This window comes from Nematolebias whitei, chromosome 16 (genome assembly GCF_014905685.2).
Source record: "Nematolebias whitei isolate Nwh7 chromosome 16, NemWhi1, whole genome shotgun sequence".
In the NCBI taxonomy this organism is placed as follows: domain Eukaryota; kingdom Metazoa; phylum Chordata; class Actinopteri; order Cyprinodontiformes; family Rivulidae; genus Nematolebias; species Nematolebias whitei.
The window spans coordinates 10,093,764-10,113,018 of NC_056513.1; the positions used below are offsets into that span (position 1 = coordinate 10,093,764).

At 44.0% G+C, this 19,255-nt stretch overlaps 1 protein-coding gene across 1 annotated transcript; it reads right to left on the bottom strand.

The window, feature by feature from the left end:
- Window positions 1-2,222: 2,222 nt before the first annotated feature.
- Window positions 2,223-13,419, bottom strand: LOC119422760 (equilibrative nucleoside transporter 1-like). Its single transcript, XM_037690154.1, has 12 exons — window positions 13,394-13,419; window positions 12,191-12,272; window positions 10,734-10,906; window positions 10,400-10,539; window positions 7,487-7,621; window positions 4,987-5,084; window positions 4,739-4,820; window positions 4,565-4,629; window positions 3,469-3,577; window positions 3,275-3,360; window positions 2,725-2,924; window positions 2,223-2,363 (listed from the first exon to the last, which is right to left on the bottom strand). Exons 1-12 carry the CDS (start codon window positions 13,417-13,419, stop codon window positions 2,252-2,254), a joined length of 1,308 nt encoding a protein of 435 aa, XP_037546082.1. The 3' UTR covers window positions 2,223-2,251.
- Between the last annotated feature and the right edge of the window lie 5,836 nt (window positions 13,420-19,255).

Below are 19,255 nucleotides of genomic sequence, written 5' to 3' on the forward strand. Positions count from 1 at the left end.
CCAGTGGCCCTTATTCTAGATGTTCATGTATACTATTCCAGATGTCCCTGTGTATTATTACAGATGTTCATGTATACTATTCCAGATGGGGTTCTACTGATGAACTCCAGGATCTCTGCGGTTTCATCTTGTAAAGTGGCTTTGACACTCACTAGTTCTCAGGGTGCTGGACTTGATGTGAAACCTTCCATGCATTGTGAGGAACTTTTGACTCTTTATGTCAGCAGCTTCTACCTCCTCTTTTGTCCAGGCTCTTATACCAGCTGGGTATCTGATGATGGATACTGCATATGTGGTGATGGCTTGGACTTTGTTCTTGCCATTCTGCTGGATCTTCAGGACCTGCCTTACTCTCTGTAAGTTCTTGGTTGTGGCTGACTTTCTTGCAGCCTCATCATGATTGCCATTTGCCTGTGGGATTTATTCCAAAGTATTTGTAACTGCTGATTAACCTCTTCAATTGTGATCGCTTTGCCTCTCTTGCATATCAGTCGGCTGCATTTATCCAGTCTCAATGACATGCCAATGTACTTGCTGTGTGTCCTGGTAAGGTGGATCAGTGAGTCAACGTCTCACTCATTTTTTTTGCCATACATCTTGATGCCATCCATGTAGAGGAGGTAACTGATGATTGTTCTGCTTTTATATGGCTGGCTTTTTACATAGGTCCTGAGAGTCATCTTCCACATTTCTTTTGCATTCCTGATGAAGACTCTTAGAGTCCTGTTGATGTTGAATGAATGAATGATTTTTATTGTCACTGTACCCATGTAATATAATGTGATGTGATATAATTTCCCTGTTTATATAATTTCCCTCTGGGATTAATAATTTTTGAATTGAATTGAATTGAAAATTAGATTAAAAACAACTCCTTGTCACAGTGCAAACATATACACAAGTATACAGTACTGTACATTTTTCAGGTTAGCCTTATTAAAATAATCTGCAATTATGTGAACACCCTGTGGGTGCACTTGCTTCTGTTCATTTATTGCACTCACCAGGAAATAGTGCATTGTTTATGTTGGTGTTGGGTGGAATATACACAGCCATGACAGTCACTATTGCTAGGAAGGTCTGCATTTTGCTGACATGTACAAAGTGCTTGAGGTCTGGGAACAGTGTTTATCTATAATGGTCCCGTTTTTACACTAATTCAGCTTCCTGTTACAGCCTTCAGAGTAAAAGCAGCTTCCTATAGCTGCAGCAGGTGAAGTGAGGTTAAGGAGGTGGTGGCACAGTTTGTTGTTCTAGTTAATATTCAAGACAAAGCTTTTTGATTTCTTGAGTGAGAGAAATGTACAGAAATACACGGGGGTGCCACTTAAAATCGTTCCTAGGAGACCATATTGAATGGATCCGGTTCTGTTCAGACAGATCTTGTCTAGAGACAAAACTCTGTCCCTCAGTCCTTTTTTTTTTACATGTGAACAGCTGTCTAAAAAAGTTAAGTCTGGTCCTCTGGACATTCAAAAAATTAATTTGAATTTCCAGCGGACCAGACCAGACTTAACTTTTTTAGATTTTTCTACCTGGATTATTGGGCATGCATCAGGATATGTGAACAACTAGTTCTGGATGTCACCAGAAAACTGGTTGATCCACCATGAGAAGGTGCTATTTATAAGACTGAGTTTGTTGCAGCTCCTCAGACTGAGTAGAAGTGCTATGTGTTATCATCATCATCTGTTCCCATACAATGATGAAATTAGTTCTCTGCATTTCACCCATCACACCTGAGATGCACCCAGGTGGAGTAGAGGGCAGTTATGTAAGCACCTGGGGAAGAAGTTGTTTGGATAAAAGACGAAATGTTTCAAAGAGAAGAATCTGTCCAGAGGACCTGACTTAACCTTGATTTATACTGAGCATGCATCAGGATAGTCAACACTGCTGTCATTTTATTGATGAATACCTGAGTTGATAAGAACTTCGAATGGATGAATCTTTGAACAGAACATTTCTCAGAATTATTTTTTTTTTTTACCATCAGCACATTCAACTTTACCAAAGGAAAGTCCAAGTTTGAGTCAGGAGAAAATGTTTTACAGTGTCACAATTATCGAGACATGGTTCTGTCCGTCTGTTGGCCTTTCAGGCCGATCGTCATCTGAAGTGTTGACAGTAAAAACATTTGGACAAATGACAGATGAAAAGTACAGTTCCAACAAAGAAGGCTTTAAAAAAAAAACAGTCTCCATAAATAAATCTGTAGCAGCAGAACTGTTCAGTAAACCAGTTGGACTAGTTAGACCAGGGCTCTGAACAAGAAGGAAACAGCAGCTCCTGAAGCCAAACCCAGAGCCAGGAAGAAGGCCATGATGGTTCCAGCTGTTTCTGCTTCATGGGGAAGAACATTCCTGCAGAACGACAAATTGTGTTAGAGAATGCTTTTTTTTTTTTTATTTAACATTGGGAAGTTTGTCGTAAACCTATTTACAGATTTACCACATGTTCAGATCTGCTCTTGTCTGAAATCACAACTGCCTCAGATAAAGCCCGAAAGTCATTTGGAACATTTTGGTATAACTATGTATAATAATAAAGGACTATATAATAATAAGAAGAATCATTGTTGTTATTCAGGACACTGATGTTCATGGGCTCACACAGCAGATAAAACTTCGGAGTCCCTGTCTTGGACATTTAAGGTGTTGTGGTTCTGTTGGGTCCTAACTAACGTCTGCTAGGTCCTTGTTTTGGTATCTGATGGTTTCTTACTTTGGTCCGTAGCACATGCAGAGGCTCGCCAGATATCCATTACTGAAGGCGAACAGGATCATGAAGACGATGAAGAAAGCGTCGTGGTGGAAAAAGATGGGCAGATGAACACGAGGCTGAACGTTACACAACATGAAGAGAGGAACGAAGAGCAGCCGACAACAGATGGACACAGGAAGTATCAGGCTGTCTTTGCTGGGCTGCAACGCAAACAAACGATTAGTTCAGACTTTAGTTCTTGGTCATCAATTTATTTTTAGCTTTTATTTCATCAGGAAAATCCCACTGAGATGACCGATAGGGAGGACTTCTACAGGAGGCCTGGGCCTGAAGGCACCCACGCAACACGAGGAGAGCATGCAAACTCCACACAGAAAGACCCTAACCAGGGGGATTGAACTCAGGATCTTCTTGCTGTGAAGCAACAGGGCTAACCATTAAGCCATCATGCTGCCATAAAACATTTCAGAATCCTGGAGGATGACCAGAAACAATCAAGATGCTGTTCGGGGTTGGAGTTTTGAAGCTCACTGACTGGTCTGAAACTCACCCACATGTAAACGGCTGTTAGGCTCCGCCCACACCAGTCGCACAAGTTAAAGAGTAGAAAGCAGCAGACCGGGATGAAGTACAGCTCTGTGAATCAAATACAGATAATCAAACGTATTTCTTCCCTGTCACGTGAAGGTCAACAACTGTGTAACCACCGAGCACCACAGACAGACAGAGGTGACCCCAACTGACCCCAGGAGCCTCCGGCACCGAGAGTGGATTGGGTGTCGGCCGTGATGGCAGGAAACGTGCCGATGGTGATGGTGAAGGTGAAGCAAACTGATACAGCCAATATCCATATCTGGAGGTCAAAGGTCACACACACAAACACACACTAAGTTAATAATCCATTAAAGCTGACTCTGACTGTAAAGCAACCAGTACTTATTGTTTATGTTTGTAATAGTACCATACTCTTGATCTGGGCTGCCTTAATGCACAGGCTTACCTGGGCTGATGGTCAGGGGCCTACAGTTTTTTTGTTTTTTGTTGGTTTTTTTTGGGGGGGGGGGGTATTGTTTTGAGGTCTCATGACGAGCTGAAAAAATTCCATCGTTTCGTAACTTCTCAGGTTCTTTATCGATCACTTCAGATGCACGTTTGTTGCTGCTAACGGATCCAAATTAAAAGTGACGCCCGTAAGCTGATTGGACAACGGTCCAAGAGCTGACCAATCAAAATGTGTATTGATAGTTTTGGGGTGTGTCCTTTCCTGATGGACTGACAGCTGTCAACATGTTGAGGTAAGAAGTTAGAGAGCGGTGTTCATAAAAAAGGAAAATGTTTTTTCTAAAGAAGAGGAACAGAAGCAGGCAGATTTTTTTTAAACCAGCTGCCACTGAAGATCACCAACTCCTCCACCACCTGAGGAGGAGGAGCACAAGGCGCAGCTCGTGCAGGTGGAGGCCAGCTGGAGAGGATCGGAGGAGCAGAGAAAGGACCAGGCAAGTGTGATAAAACTCATATCAGTGTTCTGGGCTGCTGGTGCAACAATGATCAACAGGTGCGTGAACTCCGACACAAGTGTTGCACTTAAACCTCCCAGACCAACCAGGACTCAGATGGCCTGGGAACACCTCCTCCCAGAAGAGCTGGAAGAGCTGGCTGTGGAAAGAAATGTCTGGGCCTCCCTGCTCAAGCTGCTGCCCCCGTGACCCGACTTCGGAACAAGCAGAAGATGATGGATGGATGGATGGATGGAACAGTGATGCACAACTCCCAATAAAATCTCTGACTCTTGTGAAGAATCCATAAGAATGAATAGTAATGATTTAGATTTTAGTCATACCTTCTTAAAGATTTTCATCATGGAGATTTGCTGGTCCTTCTGATCAATGGCTGCATCTTTAATCCCTGAAAAACAACATCATCACTCATGTGAGTTTTTTTTTTTGTTTTGCTCTATCAACCAGTCGGTCACGAGTGACAACATGAGCTCTCAACAGTCTGAACGGATTCTTACCTGAGTTCATCAAATTGACTACGTTCTGTTCATCATCTAAACTCTGTTTGTTGTTCTTCTCTTGGTAAAACTTGAAGAACTCCTAAAATCACAGATACATAAACTTTTTCATACTGATCGACTACACCCATAAACCATAAGGTAGAAAAATACTGACAACACGTTCTACTGAAGCAAATTAAGTTCTACAAGACTGGACAGTCTGATTTCTCAGTCAGGGTCAACATCTACCGAGTGTCAGAGTTTACCAGTTTAGGCAGCATGATGTAGGACAGAACAGAGAGAAGAATAACAACACAGGCTGTGATGAAATAACCAAACGCTGCATCATCAAGTTCAGAACCGCCTGCATGAACAGAAGAACAAAGGAAAAAAAGGATTAAAGAAGGGAATAAAGAAATGACGAGGGAAAGAAGCACTGAAAGAATGGTGAGACGGAATGAAGTAAAAATGAAAAATAAATGGGGGGGGGGGGGAGATGACAAAAAATGATGGATAAAATCTGTGCTCTGATGTTTTATTTATTTATTTATTGTACTCTATTTATCACCAATGGCTAAATTAATTATCTGCATTTTTCCCATTGCACATGTGAGACAACACAAGTGAAGCAGTGGGCTGCCATTAGGGTGCCCGGGGAGCAGCTGGGGTGTTAAGGGCTTTGCCCATGGGCCCAGAGCGGGGCAAATGAGGGCAAAGGTGGGTGTTTCACCTTTTCCACCCACATTTTGATGTTGTTGGTCTGGGGAATTGAACCACCGGTTCGGTGGCGGGATTACATCTCTGCTCTTTGCAGATGATGTGGTCCTGTTGGCATAATCGTGCCGTGATCTTCAGCTCTCACTGGAGTGGTTTGCAGCCGAGTGTGAAGCAGCTGGGATGAGAATCAGCACCTCCAAATCTGAGGCCATGGTCTTCAGTCGGAAAAGGGTGGATTGCTCTCTTCAGGTCCAGTGTGACGTTCTTCCTCAAGTGCAAGAGTTCAAGTATCTTGAGGTTTCGTTAATGAGGGAGGGAAGAATGGAGTGTGAAATTGACAGACTGGTTGGTGCAGTGTCTGTAGTATTGCAGACTCTGTGCCGGTCCATTATGGTGAAGAGGGAGCTGAGCTGTAAAGTGAAGTTCGCTTGGTCTACGTTCCTACCCTCACCTATGGACACGAACTCTGGGTAGTGACCAAAAGAACAAGATCGTGGATACAGGCTGTTGAAATGAGTTTCCTCCGCAGGGTGACTGGACTCTCCCTTAGAGACAGGGTGAGAAGTTCATTTATCTGGGAGAGTTTTGGAGTAGAACCGCTGCTCCTCCACATCAAGAGGAGCCAGATGAGGTGGTTCAGGCATCTGATAAGGATTCTCCCTGAGCGCCTCCCTAGAGAAGGGCTTCAGGCATGTCCCACCGGTAGGAGACCCCAGGGAAGACCCAGGACAAACTGGAGAGACCATGTCTTCTCAGTTGGTCTGGGAATGCCTTGGAGTCCTCTCAGAAGACCTGGAAGGCGTGACTGTTCCTGTTCAAGTTTCTGCCCCATGACCCGACTTTGGAAAAAGCAGAAGATAATGGATGGATGAACGGATGGATGGATGGATATCTGTGAAATTGCGTTAAAGGTTCAACTCCACATCTAGCGAGAAAAGAAACTTGATCATGAACTTAAACTTTAGAAACTATAGGCAGAAACTTAATGCTATTTCCTTTAATGCTCTCGCTGAATCCATTTTAATTGTAACTCTCAAAATGTTAGTTTGGACGTGCCCCAGTTGCTTATCGTTGATATTTGGTGGGCAGTGGACACGTGGACTCAAAAACAAAGGTTATCCCACTGTTTGGCATGAGCACAGCATTATTTTTGGAAATACGGGTTGTTAGAGTTTCTTTAATCTCTTTTACACTGTTGCTGCTTCCCTCAGTGACCTTGTGAGCTCAAACATTAAGTGTGTCTGGTCTCCTAACTGTCAGCATGCTTTGAGTGCAATATAACAATCTTGAGCATTGCTGTACTGTATTTTGCCCGTGGTCCTCATACGCTACTTCTCAAAACCTAATAAATGACAAATAATATGATTTAGTGTTAGAGGCACTGATAATAGCGCTAAAATACTTTGTACCTCTACCTTCATTCATTGGCTTCATCCATCCATCCATTATCTTTTACCCGCTTCTTCCTTTTCAGGTCATGGGGGTCATTGGTGCTTGTGTCCATTAGTCACTGTGCAAGAGGCGAGGGACATCTTGGACAGGTCTCCAGTCCATCACAGGGCCACATAGAGACAAACGAGACAAACAACCATTCACTCTCTCACTCACACCTAGAGACAATTCAGAGTTACCAATCAGTCTAACATGCATGTTTTTGGTCTGTATGAGGAAACTGGAGTACCCGGAGAAAACCCATGCACGGAGAGAACATGCAAACTCCACCCAGAAAAGTCCCCGCCCGGGATTTGATCCGGTGACCTTCTTGCTGAGAGTCAGCAGCTCTTCCAACTGAGCCACCGTGCCACCTCATTGGTTTCAGTGATTGGAAATAAGTAAAATCTTTGAGCATTGATCTTCCAATCACTGATCATGACCAGTTTGGCTGAATGTTGACCGTAGCTCTATTTAAAACACTTTCATGTGAACATTGCAGATAAAAAAAGTTTTAATGTCTAAAATAACAGATACTCTTAAAGTATACATTAGTTATTGAATAAGCTTAACATTTTGGTTAGTTATTGATTGAGTATTGACAGGTTATTTTCAGACTTGCAATGGCGCAGATCATGGCGAAGGCTGCAAAGGTTCCAGCGAGTCCCTGACCACTCATGATGGGAGTCGTGTACAAAGCCGGCAGCAAACCAGCCATTCCAAAGAGACTGCCCTGCAACATCGCCCCAAAAGCTGTAAACATGAAACAACAAACAAACAGAACTTCATGAAACCTGTTCTATAAGAAAACTTAATTTATTTCCCCTCATTATGGTAATAATAATGGTCTGAAATCAGAACCTGCTCCAGAGCAATTTCCAATGAATAAATAAATAAATAAATAAATAAATAATATTACAAGTCAATAGTTAAAAATATTAAAGATAAATTTCACTCTTGACACCATATGTTTGGATTTATGAATATAAGGTGAATTCCAGTTTGAGTCTAATGGGTTTACACCTGCACGTTAGTAACATCTACCAAAAAGCAACTCAATACTTTCTAAGAACAAAAAGTGCGAGGGATCAATCTGTCGTGGTCGGTGTTAGATCAGATGCAGACAGACACGAGGAGTTCAAAGTGAAATAGTAACTTATTTATTTTAACAAATACCGTATTTTTCAGACTAAAAGGCGCATTACGCAAAACAAAACAATCAGATAAGTCAAACTTTATTCAACTCGTTCACAATAACCACCTAAAATTAGTTCGAGGTCAGTAAACACAACCAGAATTAACGCATAAGGCGCACCTGATTATAAGGCTCACTGTTGATTTTTGAGAAAATTAAAGGATTTTAAGTGCGCCTTATATTCTGAAAAATACGATAAAACAAAGGGCAGATGTAGATTTGTACTTTCTGTAGTCTAGTTGGTAGAAGTGTGATTTTTCTGTAGTTGCCACGTGAAACAAAAATGATTAATAATAGTGTTACAATGTGACCATCTTTGAAGTCCAGGAGGCTGGCCTGGGAACAACTCCCCAAAAAGATGGAAGAGGCGGCTGAGGAAAGAGATGTCTGGGCCTCCCTGCTCAAGCTGCTGCTCCTGCCATCAGACTTCGGAGCATGCAGAAGCTGAGGGATGGATGGATGGATGGATGGATGGATGGATGGATGGATGGTAATCACAATGTGATCATATTTGATGTCTTGAGGTATCTTTTCTTTCTTCCAGATAGCTAAAACAAGTCTTTAGACTCTATGGGTTGTTGACCACCAGCTTTTAGTGCTTGAGTTATTAGGTAGTCTGCACTTTGGGCTTTCATTAGCTTAGTTGTTTCATGGCTTTCTCCACCTTTGAGATTATTGGTTGGATCTCCATTTCAACCAGTGGTTCTTCTTAAGGGGTTTTATGCGAGAGCATCTAGAGAAGTTGAGCAGGGTGAGTCCCTGAAGTTCAATGGAATTAACTGTAAAGGTTGAATGAATGAAAAAGGGTAGAAAATTATTATCTCTATTGTGTGAGGATGTCCTCTTTTTCAGCGAGGCATTGTCTGGTGGTATCATCAAACTTAGACCATGACAGCAACATTGTGAGACCATCTTTACTGGCTTAAATAAATTAAGCATGTGCAAAAATACAAGACAAACGTATACTAACCACACAAGAATACATAAAGTGCACTAGTGCAAACATGTGCAACACAGGACATTTGCAGTACAGTAACAGTAAAACTGTGGTGGAGAGGTAGTTCAAATTCCTGTTCTGTGTGCTATTAAAAATGTAGCTTAATTAAAATGCTAATGCTATGTTCGGGGCGGCTGTGGCTGAGTGGTTAGAGCAGTCGTCCTCCAATGCAAGAGTTGGGGGTTCGATTCTACCAGCAGTTACCTGCTGAAGTGTCCCTGGGCAAGACACGGAACCCCTCATTGTCTCTGATGTGTCCCATCAGTGTATGAATGTGATAAAGCTCTGATTATTATTTGTATACAGTAGATATAGTAGAGTGCAGTGTGGATGGGTAAAAGAGGGCACAGATTGTGTTGTATCTTGATAAGATAGAAAAGTGCTATATAAGTACAGTCCATTTACCATATTTGCCATGGGAACATAGATTGTTAAAGCAGCAATAAAATGCAATTGATTGTCTGGCAAGAAAAATGTATAGAAATTATTACAGAATAGGAAAAATGAAAAGTGCATGTGTGGTTCAGTTCCTGTCACTGATTTTGTGAGTGTGAATATGTATATTCTGACCACCTATAGCAGTTTATTGGTCGGTGTCATGGTGCCAGTAGGGATACTTAGCAATGCTGCATTCACATCTTCTAGCAAACCAACAATTTTCAGTCAGGTCATCTGGACATCATGGACTTTGTTAGTTTTGAACCAGTTTGACATGACTGTCGATGAGGAAGAGGGCTGGCACCGGAGGAGTGGGCGTGCAAAAGAGACCATCTTAGCACCAACATAACTGGTTTGTTCCACTTTGGAGTAAGCTGTTGGGGGAAGAATCAGTTTTGTGTTGTGTGTTTCCTTGACTGATGAAGCCTTCTGGATGGAAGGTGAAACGTTTCAGCACACACAAAAAAAGAGAAACTGTCCAGATGACCTGACTGAAAATTGTTGGATTGTATACCTGGATTATTGAGCATGGACTTTGTTGATCTTCTAGCAAACTTTCAGAGGGTACTTTATCATTTAGCCTGCACAAAGGCAGCAGGTCATTGGTGTCTATGGGTAACAATCTTCAGTCTCAGGTCAGCTGACCATGTTTTCAGTTCCTCATTGTAATGCACAAAATGTGCAGCAGCAGGGGATTCCTTCTTGGAAAGTTAGACTTTAAATTTTTTTATTTAGTTTTGCTTACATCAGCTTCAGACGTCAAATTTTAGTTTTTAATTTATTGGTATAGTACTTTTTACTTTTGTTTGTGAAGTGGTTTTAAATAAGAAGGCAAGGATTAGTCTGCAACAGTCTTTGAATGCAGCAACAAACCAACACGCAAATAAATGAACATGCTCACAGTTGATGATGATGATCTTCACCATGGTTACAGAAAAGAACAGCAGCGGCTCCATGGGAATTTTGACGAGAACGGCCGTAACGCTGAAGACAAACATAATGACGAGCAGACTTCCCATCACGCGCAGACGCTGAGAGATGCTGACACATCAACAGGAAGGAAATCAAGTTATGGCTAATGGCCCAGGGTTTATTGTTGTATATTTTATTCTTAGATTTTTTTTTTACTTGTTGAGTTTTCATTATCACAAAAAGAAAACTATATGTGACAAGCTAGGTCACCATAGCATAAACTGGATTGACCTGTGGTGCAGTACTTCAGGTGTAGTACTTACAGAGAATGCAGGAAAGAATTGAGGCAAGTGCAGAGCAGCAGAGGCAACATTGCACAGAGTGTCATCACGTTGTTAAATTTGGCATCAAGAATGTTGTGATGTTCATCTGCTGCATCCGTCTGATTAGTTGAAGTCTCCGAGGACACGGATTCTTTCAGACGACCCCTAAAGTACTGCAGAGATGGGATCAAAACGTCAGTGAACACATCGTTTTTAAAACAGCGCCTAAGTACCAAAAAGAGACACAAAATTAAAACATAGAATGTGCCAGTGCAAAGTTTCTCCAACAAAGAAGCAGAAATCAAGCCAAACTGGTTAACTCTTATTACTGCCATAATCACAAGAGGTCTCGTTATAGACTTGGATGTTATGTACTCATGCAGGTCTATAAAGCCGGCAACTTCACACACTCCAGATATTTTTGAATTGATAAAGCCTCCGAGATGGGAAGTGAAACGTCTTCAGCTTTAGAACAGAAGTCCACTTGTTGTTGTTTTAACCCTTTTTTGGATTTATCATGATCTAGATGACAGAGAATCTTTCCCAGCATATCCTCCAAATATAATTTCTGTATTTTGCTCCATGCGCCTTTGTTTTAACTCTGAACAGTTTCCCAGTCTCTGATGATGAAAACCATCCTCACAGCATGATGCTGCCACCGCTGTGCTTCACTGAGGGGATGGTGTTCTCAGCATGACAAGAGGTGCTAAACCAGACATAATGCTGTCTTTGTTTGCCTAAAATGCTTTTGTTTGACTTCATCTGATTGATGCACCTTCTTCCACGTGTTTGTGGAAAAATATTCCAGTCTACCTTTTTTTCATTTATTCCATCTTTTTCATGTCATTGAGCAAGGAAGTTCAGTTCTATGCAGTTTCTAGTGGTCTGATGGACAGGTCCTCCATCTCCCAGCTACATCAGGGTTATCTTTCCCCTCTGGGATCTTTCTCTGCTTAATGCCCCCCATACATGCTCTGACAGTTTTGGTGGACAACCCTCTCCTGGCAGGCTGTAGCAGCATCATCTTTCCTTTTCCTATTGTAATGTATTTAATGGAGCTCTGTGGGAGGTTCTGGGATATTTTTATAACCCATTCCTGACCAGTACTGTTTCACAGTTTGTCTCTGACATGGGTGGAGACTTCCTTGGTCTTCATGATGACTTTTGCATGGTGGTAGCTCTTAATACTGAAAATTGTTAGAGTGATTCTGGGGTCAATTCTGGGATAATTTTGTACTGAAATATTCCTCAAGATGAAATAAAAAAAAATCTAATTAAATTCCAGTGGAAAACAAAAGGAATGAACAAGGAATATTTGCTACCTACTGTCATCCCCACCACCACTTTTTTTCTTTTTTGGTAGTAACTCTTTGAATATTTTTTTATATTTCCCTTTAAAATTAAAGTTTATCCTGAAAATTAGATGATGTATTGAGAAACCCGAAGTGGTGCTGTACTTTGGAAGCAGTCATGAAGAAGTTCCAGGGCAGCAGGGTTCCCAAACCAAGCATGAATAGGATCATCCAGACAGCAAAATACCTGCAGGAGGACAAAAACATGAATTTAGTTTGAAAGTGTCAATGGTTTTGTGTGACGACGGTTGCTGTATTTATCACAAAGTTTCTATTTTAGTTGCAGATAATGCTTATCTTCGACGAACCAACCAACAAACCAATAAACCAACCAACAAACCAACCAATAAACCAACCAACCAATAAACCAACCAACCAATAAACCAACAAACCAATAAACAAACCAACAAACCAACCAACCAACAAACCAATAAACAAACCAACAAACCAACCAATAAACAAATAAACCAACCAACCAAACAACCAACAAACCAATAAACCAACCAACCAACCAACCAACAAACCAATAAACAAACCAATAAATAACCAACCAACAAACCAATAAACCAACCAACAAACCAATAAACCAACCAACAAACCAATAAGCAAACCAACATACCAACCAACAAACCAATAAACAAACCAATAAACCAACCAACAAACCAATAAGCAAACCAACATACCAACAACCAACAAACCAATAAACCAACAAACCAACCAATAAACAAACCAACAAAACAACCAACCAACCAACAAACCAATAAACAAACCAACCAACCAACAAACCAATGAAGAAACCAACAAACCAACAAACCAATAAACAAATCAACAAACCAATAAAAAAACAATAAACAAACCAACCAACACACCATTGAACAAACCAATGAACAAACCAACAAACCAATAAAAAAACAATAAACAAACAATAATAATAATAATAATGAATTTAATTTGTAACGCACTTTTCATTAAATAATAATGAATTTAATTTGTAACGCACTTTTCATTAAATAATAATGAATTTAATTTGTAACGCACCAACAAACCAATAAACAAACCAACAAACCAACCAACCAACCAACAAGCCAACCAACAAACCAATAAACAAACCAACCAACAAACAAATAAACAAATCAACCAACCAACCAACCAAACAAACAAACAAACATTTTATTGCAGAATTTGTCTGAAACTTTAAATTTAAAACATTAATCAGTACTGACTGTTACCAACGACTTTATCTCAAATATATTTTATGTAATATGCCTGTAAATATATTAGAATAACTTGTGTTGTTCTTGAACATACCTGTCTTTTGGTGGTCTGGTGGCCATTTTCCTTTGAGAGATCAATCAGCTGAAAAACTAATTCAATAATGCACCAAAACACCAAGTGAAGGAGGTGGACCAGAGGAGGAGCTGTGTGAACGACAGTATAAAGCAGAGATGAGATTTGTGTTTTTCTTATCAGCTGAATGCTTCTCAGGAAATCAGTCAAATTGATTAAATGAAAGTCTGACCTTCCTTGAAGGATTGCATTTAGCCTATACCCACTGTCACAGCAGAGATTTAGACAGAGATCATTTTGGGATGAGAAGGGTGTACTTATACTTGTTTTGATATAATTTTATAAATGACCATATTCAATCTCAGGTGAGATTTGTGATGCGTGTTCAGGTTTGGATTCTTTATAAAGGATGACTATCAGCTACTGCTGCACAAAATTTAGCCTAAAGCCTATAAAACTGACCGAATGAAAGCTATTGTTCTATGTCATATAAGCTTCGCCCTTTAAGGCCTTCGCTTTAGTGGGTTTATCCCGTTATGCAGAGCATAAGCACTGAAAAAAATTAGTCCACGCCCACCTGCTGTGTGGGCCCTACCCGGTCCGTATAAATTACGTTAAGAGCGGGAAATCGGCTCCCATTTTTTCTTCAGCGAGCTAATATAGCACTGTCAGAAGAACAAAGAAGATAAGTTGTGTAAATGACCAACCTTGTGAAGGATGCTGGGCCCGGCAGTCGACCTCCGGTCGTCCGGTGAGTTCTCCTCCCCGAGGAGAAGATGACAGCAGTCTTATTCCAAGGTAAGCGTCGTGGAACATTTCCCAGTGACAGGTCACTACACGCTGGACAACGCCATCTTGTGTTTTTTCCTCTTATCGCCGACCCTCGGGGCGAACCGGATGGTTCCTCCGGGGCAAGGCGCGCTCAGCTGCAGCCCCCGCTGCTCATTCCCTCCCGGGTAGCGTAGTGTAGGTGGAGGGGGGCTGAGTGAATGCTCACCCCATCCCACCTCGTTTCGCATCGGCGATCACACCGCTCCCGGCCGACGGCGCCCTCAGGGGTTGCCCGGCGGAACCCGGGAGGAGGCTGACATGAAGGGACCCCTTTTTTCTACGTCCCTCGCCTTTTCCCGCCAGTTCGGATGATCGGCGGGAAGGTTGTTTTTCACTGGGCTCCACTGTGGCTCACCGTCTTGATCCATACGGCCTCACGTTCCAACAGGACGTTCCACGGGCGAGGCCGCAGACGGTTCTTTCCTGGTAGATTAGAGGAGTCGGTCCCCAGTCCGCTCCCATCACCAGAGTTGAGGGATTCACCGAGCGGGGCTATTCCTCGGTAACCCCTCCTGGAGCCAAGCCTCGCGGAAGCTTCCGGAGCGAAGCTGCCCAGGCCGGAGCAGCGTCCCGTCCCTCCGGAGGAACACGAACCAGACGGCGAACACGCTCTCCAATCGAGCCCACCAATGTGTTTTTCAGGCAGCCGCAGTTAGCAACAACGCGCGCTGCTAGCACATAGCATGTCCAAGGGATTGAAGGCCGCAGACCTGCCTTGGAGACAAAGAACTCCCTCTGTCAGGCAGCTGACGCCAGCTCAACATGTGTGCCTCTCCCACGGTTTGCCTGTCGAGGACTGCAGCGTGGAGGACGACGACCCAACGACCCACCTGGCTTCGTTACTCCCCTCGCTGCCGGAGAATCTGCACAAGACCTGATGAAACATCGCGGACGCGCTGTTCAGAGCAGCTTCAAACCATGCTGGCGAAGTGAAACAGTCGGAGGAGGTGCCAGAGGCTGTGCACCACCTCATCAAGCCGCGCGGCCCACCCTGTCCCGCTGGAGGGACCGTCGCGAGCAAGCTTCGACTTTTCCACGGCCGCGGCTCTCGCTGAGTTCCACCACCAGCCCCGCCCGTCAGAATCCAGCCCTCTGCACTCCGGCAGCCTGCAGCTCAGCGTTTCCCCAGAGTTCGCCTGCAAGACAGCGCTCTGGGCAAACAATCGCAGAGCTCATGAGAGAGAAAGCTCTCAAAATGACGGTCTCCGGAGGGTGTGTGTAAAAGTGACACGAAAGTTGAAATAAATCATCATTAATGATCAAGTGTCTGTTTTTTAGCCAGTCTGTAAGCCCGGATGAGCTCACAGCGGCCGCACACATAAGAGCCGGTGTCCTTTATAAGGCTTTTTAAACTCACCGCCGCTCCAAGACATTATTAATCGCTTACAGGGCACGATGGTAAGTGAAAATAACTCGTTATAATCCCGGGCTGCACGTTTTTCACCCAAGTGATGTCAACTCGTACCCGTGGGATGAAACAGCCCCACACACGAGCCGGTGTCCTTAAATAAAGGTTTTTTAACTCACCGTCGCTCTAAGACATGACGAGTCGATCACAGAACAGCCTCCACATGAGCCGGTGTCCTTAAACAGGTTTTTAACTCACCGCCGCTCTGACATGACGAGTCGATCACGGCACAACGGTAAGCGAAAATAACTCATTACCAACTAGAACTGCACGATCCTCACTCAAGCGGTGTCAACTCGCACTCGTGGGATGGAACAGCCTCCACATGAGCCGGTGTCCTTAAACAGGCTTTTAACTCACCGCCGCTCTGACATGACGAGTCGATCACTAAGATGGACAGCCTCCATCCAACGGCGCTACGTTGATGCTGGCGCACACACACAGCTGCCGGCGCTAACCAGCTCACATCGGTATGAATGTGGTCCGCAGGCTGGTCCGGGTGGGGGTCCTTCTCTCTCAGCTTTCGGCAGCTCACCGCAGCTTAAACGTGAAGCAGCCGAAGAATCCGGTAATGAGTCCCACCTCCCTCTAGCGCGCGCCCCTCCAGCGAGAGCGGCGCGCGTCCCTCCAGAGAACAACGTGTGCTCCCGCGGGGCTAAGCAGCCTTCACTCCAACAGCACGGTGTAAATGAAGTCACGCCCTCCGCCTTTCAACGTTCGCACAGCGACGTCAAACGCGCAGCTCACCGCGTCATCAGCTGTCACACGCTTCGCCTTCAGCTCAAGTCTCGCCCGGGGTCACACAGAAAACATTCCCGCGACGCATGACGGCGGTTGAGGGACGGACTGCTGACAGCCGTACAAAACATGACGCATCATTAACGCACGTTCATCCACGAACGTTACGTAGAGTGGCTAAAACATGCTCGCCGTTTTTCAGATGGATGGACAGGGTTTATGCAAATGGTACAAGTTACAGTTTGCAACCCGAACCCCTCCATTCAGAGGAGTTATATAAACGGTCCCGTCATCATCATCAGACTGATTCTCTTCCCTAAATGCAGAAATCCAAGTGTTTTCTGATAAAAGTAATCTACAGAGTTCCCCAAGGGAGAGAAAACACGAGGGTTTTTACTCACGGATCGGAGGGGTGAGACCGTTCTTGGATCTGTTGTTTAACATCCAGAGAACGCATACCGATCATCCTAAAACACAGAGACGAGAGTTTTTTGTTTTTACCTGGATGATCTGCGGATCCTGTCACTTCAGACAGGAGGCGCTGATGCAGGATCAGGTGTTGACATCACACCTGTTAATCTGGGCTTCGCCATAAGTGGAAGGAAGCTCGATTTTCCCGGCCCAGACATTTGTTTTTCTGGAGTGGAATTAAATTCAACCACCATGAAAACTCATTTATCACATGAGACGCCTCTAGAGGTGTTTTTGCACGTCCGCATGTGGATCCAGTAAAACAACGACGGATGATCATTGTCTTTTCCTCTGTGGAAGCAGACCTCCGACTCTGGGGAAACACCTTGTTTTTCTATCAGAGGGAGTCCCCCTCAGCAGACTCACGTCATGGGTCAGTCTTCACGGACACGTTGCTGTCAGGCTGGGGGGGGGACATACCTATCTCAAGCAGTAGGGGCGCTGTGGCTCCACTACACATCAGCCCACATCAATGTTTTGGAGTGTCGCACAGTACTGAATGTGATTCAACACCTTGCTCCTGTGCTACAGAATCAACACGTGTTGATTCACACAGACATCATGATGACTGCTGCGTACATAACCATCAGGGTGTGCGTTCAGCCAGATGTTACACATTGTGCGAAAGCTACTGAGTTGGGTTCATCAAAACCTGCTTTTATTAGAGCGGTTTACATATCCGGTGTTCTGATGTGACGTCCAAGGGCGGCCCACGTTACGTGGACCGGATCCTCCATCCGGATCTGATGTTTTTCAGACGCAGCAGAAGTTGGCAAAGCAGCTGTGGACCTGTTTGCGATGCGAGAAGAACGCTCAATGTCAACTACGGTTTTCCCTGAGCCCGCGAGACGATCCATCGCTGGGGGGGGACGCATTTGCTCACAGTCGGTGGCCCAAAACGCTTTTTACGCGTTTCTTTCCCCCCCACCTCCTCTGTTTTTTACGGTCCATGAACCGAGTTCAAGAGGAGGGATTGACAGCCCTCCTTGGTGGCTCCCGGCGTGTGAACGCACTATGGTTCCCAGGCCTGCAACGTCTGTTGTTGGGTCGCCGTGGAACTGTCATGGAGGAAGGATGCTCTCCTTCAGGCAGGAGGAGCGACCAAGAGTTACCCAGAAATAGGTCAACACCGGTGGGTCTGACCGCTGAGCGGTTCCACTTAGAGGATGGGTCTCCCTCAGGAGATAGTGTGCACAATTCAAGATTCACGTGCTGCATCTACCACAGTTCTGTACACATCAAGGGGACGGCTTTTCAGCGCTGGTGCACAGAGAAGGTTTAGAGACCACCTCATGCCTTTTAAGCGGCGTGTTGTTTTTCTACAACAGCTGATGGATAGGGAGTTGGCTTTCAGTACGCTTTAACGTACGATTGCAGCCATCTCTTCCTGCCACAAAGGGTTTGGAGACAGAACAGCTTTTATCACCCGCTGATGAAGCGGTTTCTAAAAGGTGTACAGAGATGTAGGCCTGTTTTCACGCCCACTTGTTTTCCACAGTGGGTTTAACGCTGGTCCTGCGAGCCCTGATCAAAGCTCCAATTGAGCCTCTGGATCAGGTTTCATTTAAATTCTTGTCTTTTTTAACAGCCCTGTTACTGGTTTTAACACCCGCTAAGAGGGTAAGTATTTATCTGCCCTCTCTGTTGCTTCGTCATGCCTTAGAATTAGGCTGACGGGCAGCTCAGCTGATTTAAGACCAACCCAGCTTTTATGCCTAAAACATCACGAGCTCTTTTAAATCAAGAGTGATATCGTTGGAGGGGTCTTTTCCCCCCCACAGATCAGAAGAGGAAGCATCTTTTCTTCTTCTCTGCCCGGTGCAGGCGTTGACGTGTTACATAACGCGCACAGCTGCAATGCGTTTCAAACTCAACAATGGTTTGTGCATTATAGAGATGCTTCTACAGGTCGCCGTTATCCATCCAGCGCTTGTCACACTGGCTGTGTGAGGCCTTTTCTGAAGCCTACAGAGCATCAGATTTAGAGCCTCCTGTCAACCTCTAAGCACACTCGACCAGGGGTATCGCATCTTCGACTGCTCTGCATAATGGTATGTCAATGCAGGACATTTGCACTGCGGCTGCATGGTCAACACCCTGCTCATTTATTCGCTTTTACCTACGTGATGTAACGGCTCGTTCCATGACACATTCTGTCCTTAGTGCTCTAACAGAATGAATGTTATTGTTCTCATGGAACTCTGTTTAAGCTCACTTCTGTCTGCATGCATTACAGTGTGAGATGTTGTTATCAGTCACAAGTCGTGTCTGTGATTTTGGTTATATTGTCACTAATCAGTTCATGATTATTGTTACCAATCAGTTCAATTGATTTATAATCAATTTATGGACATTAATCTGTTTATACTGTTCAGCCATGAACCAGTTGGTTCATGCCCCCCCCCCCCCTCTTTTCAACTTCTTCTTCCCGTTGA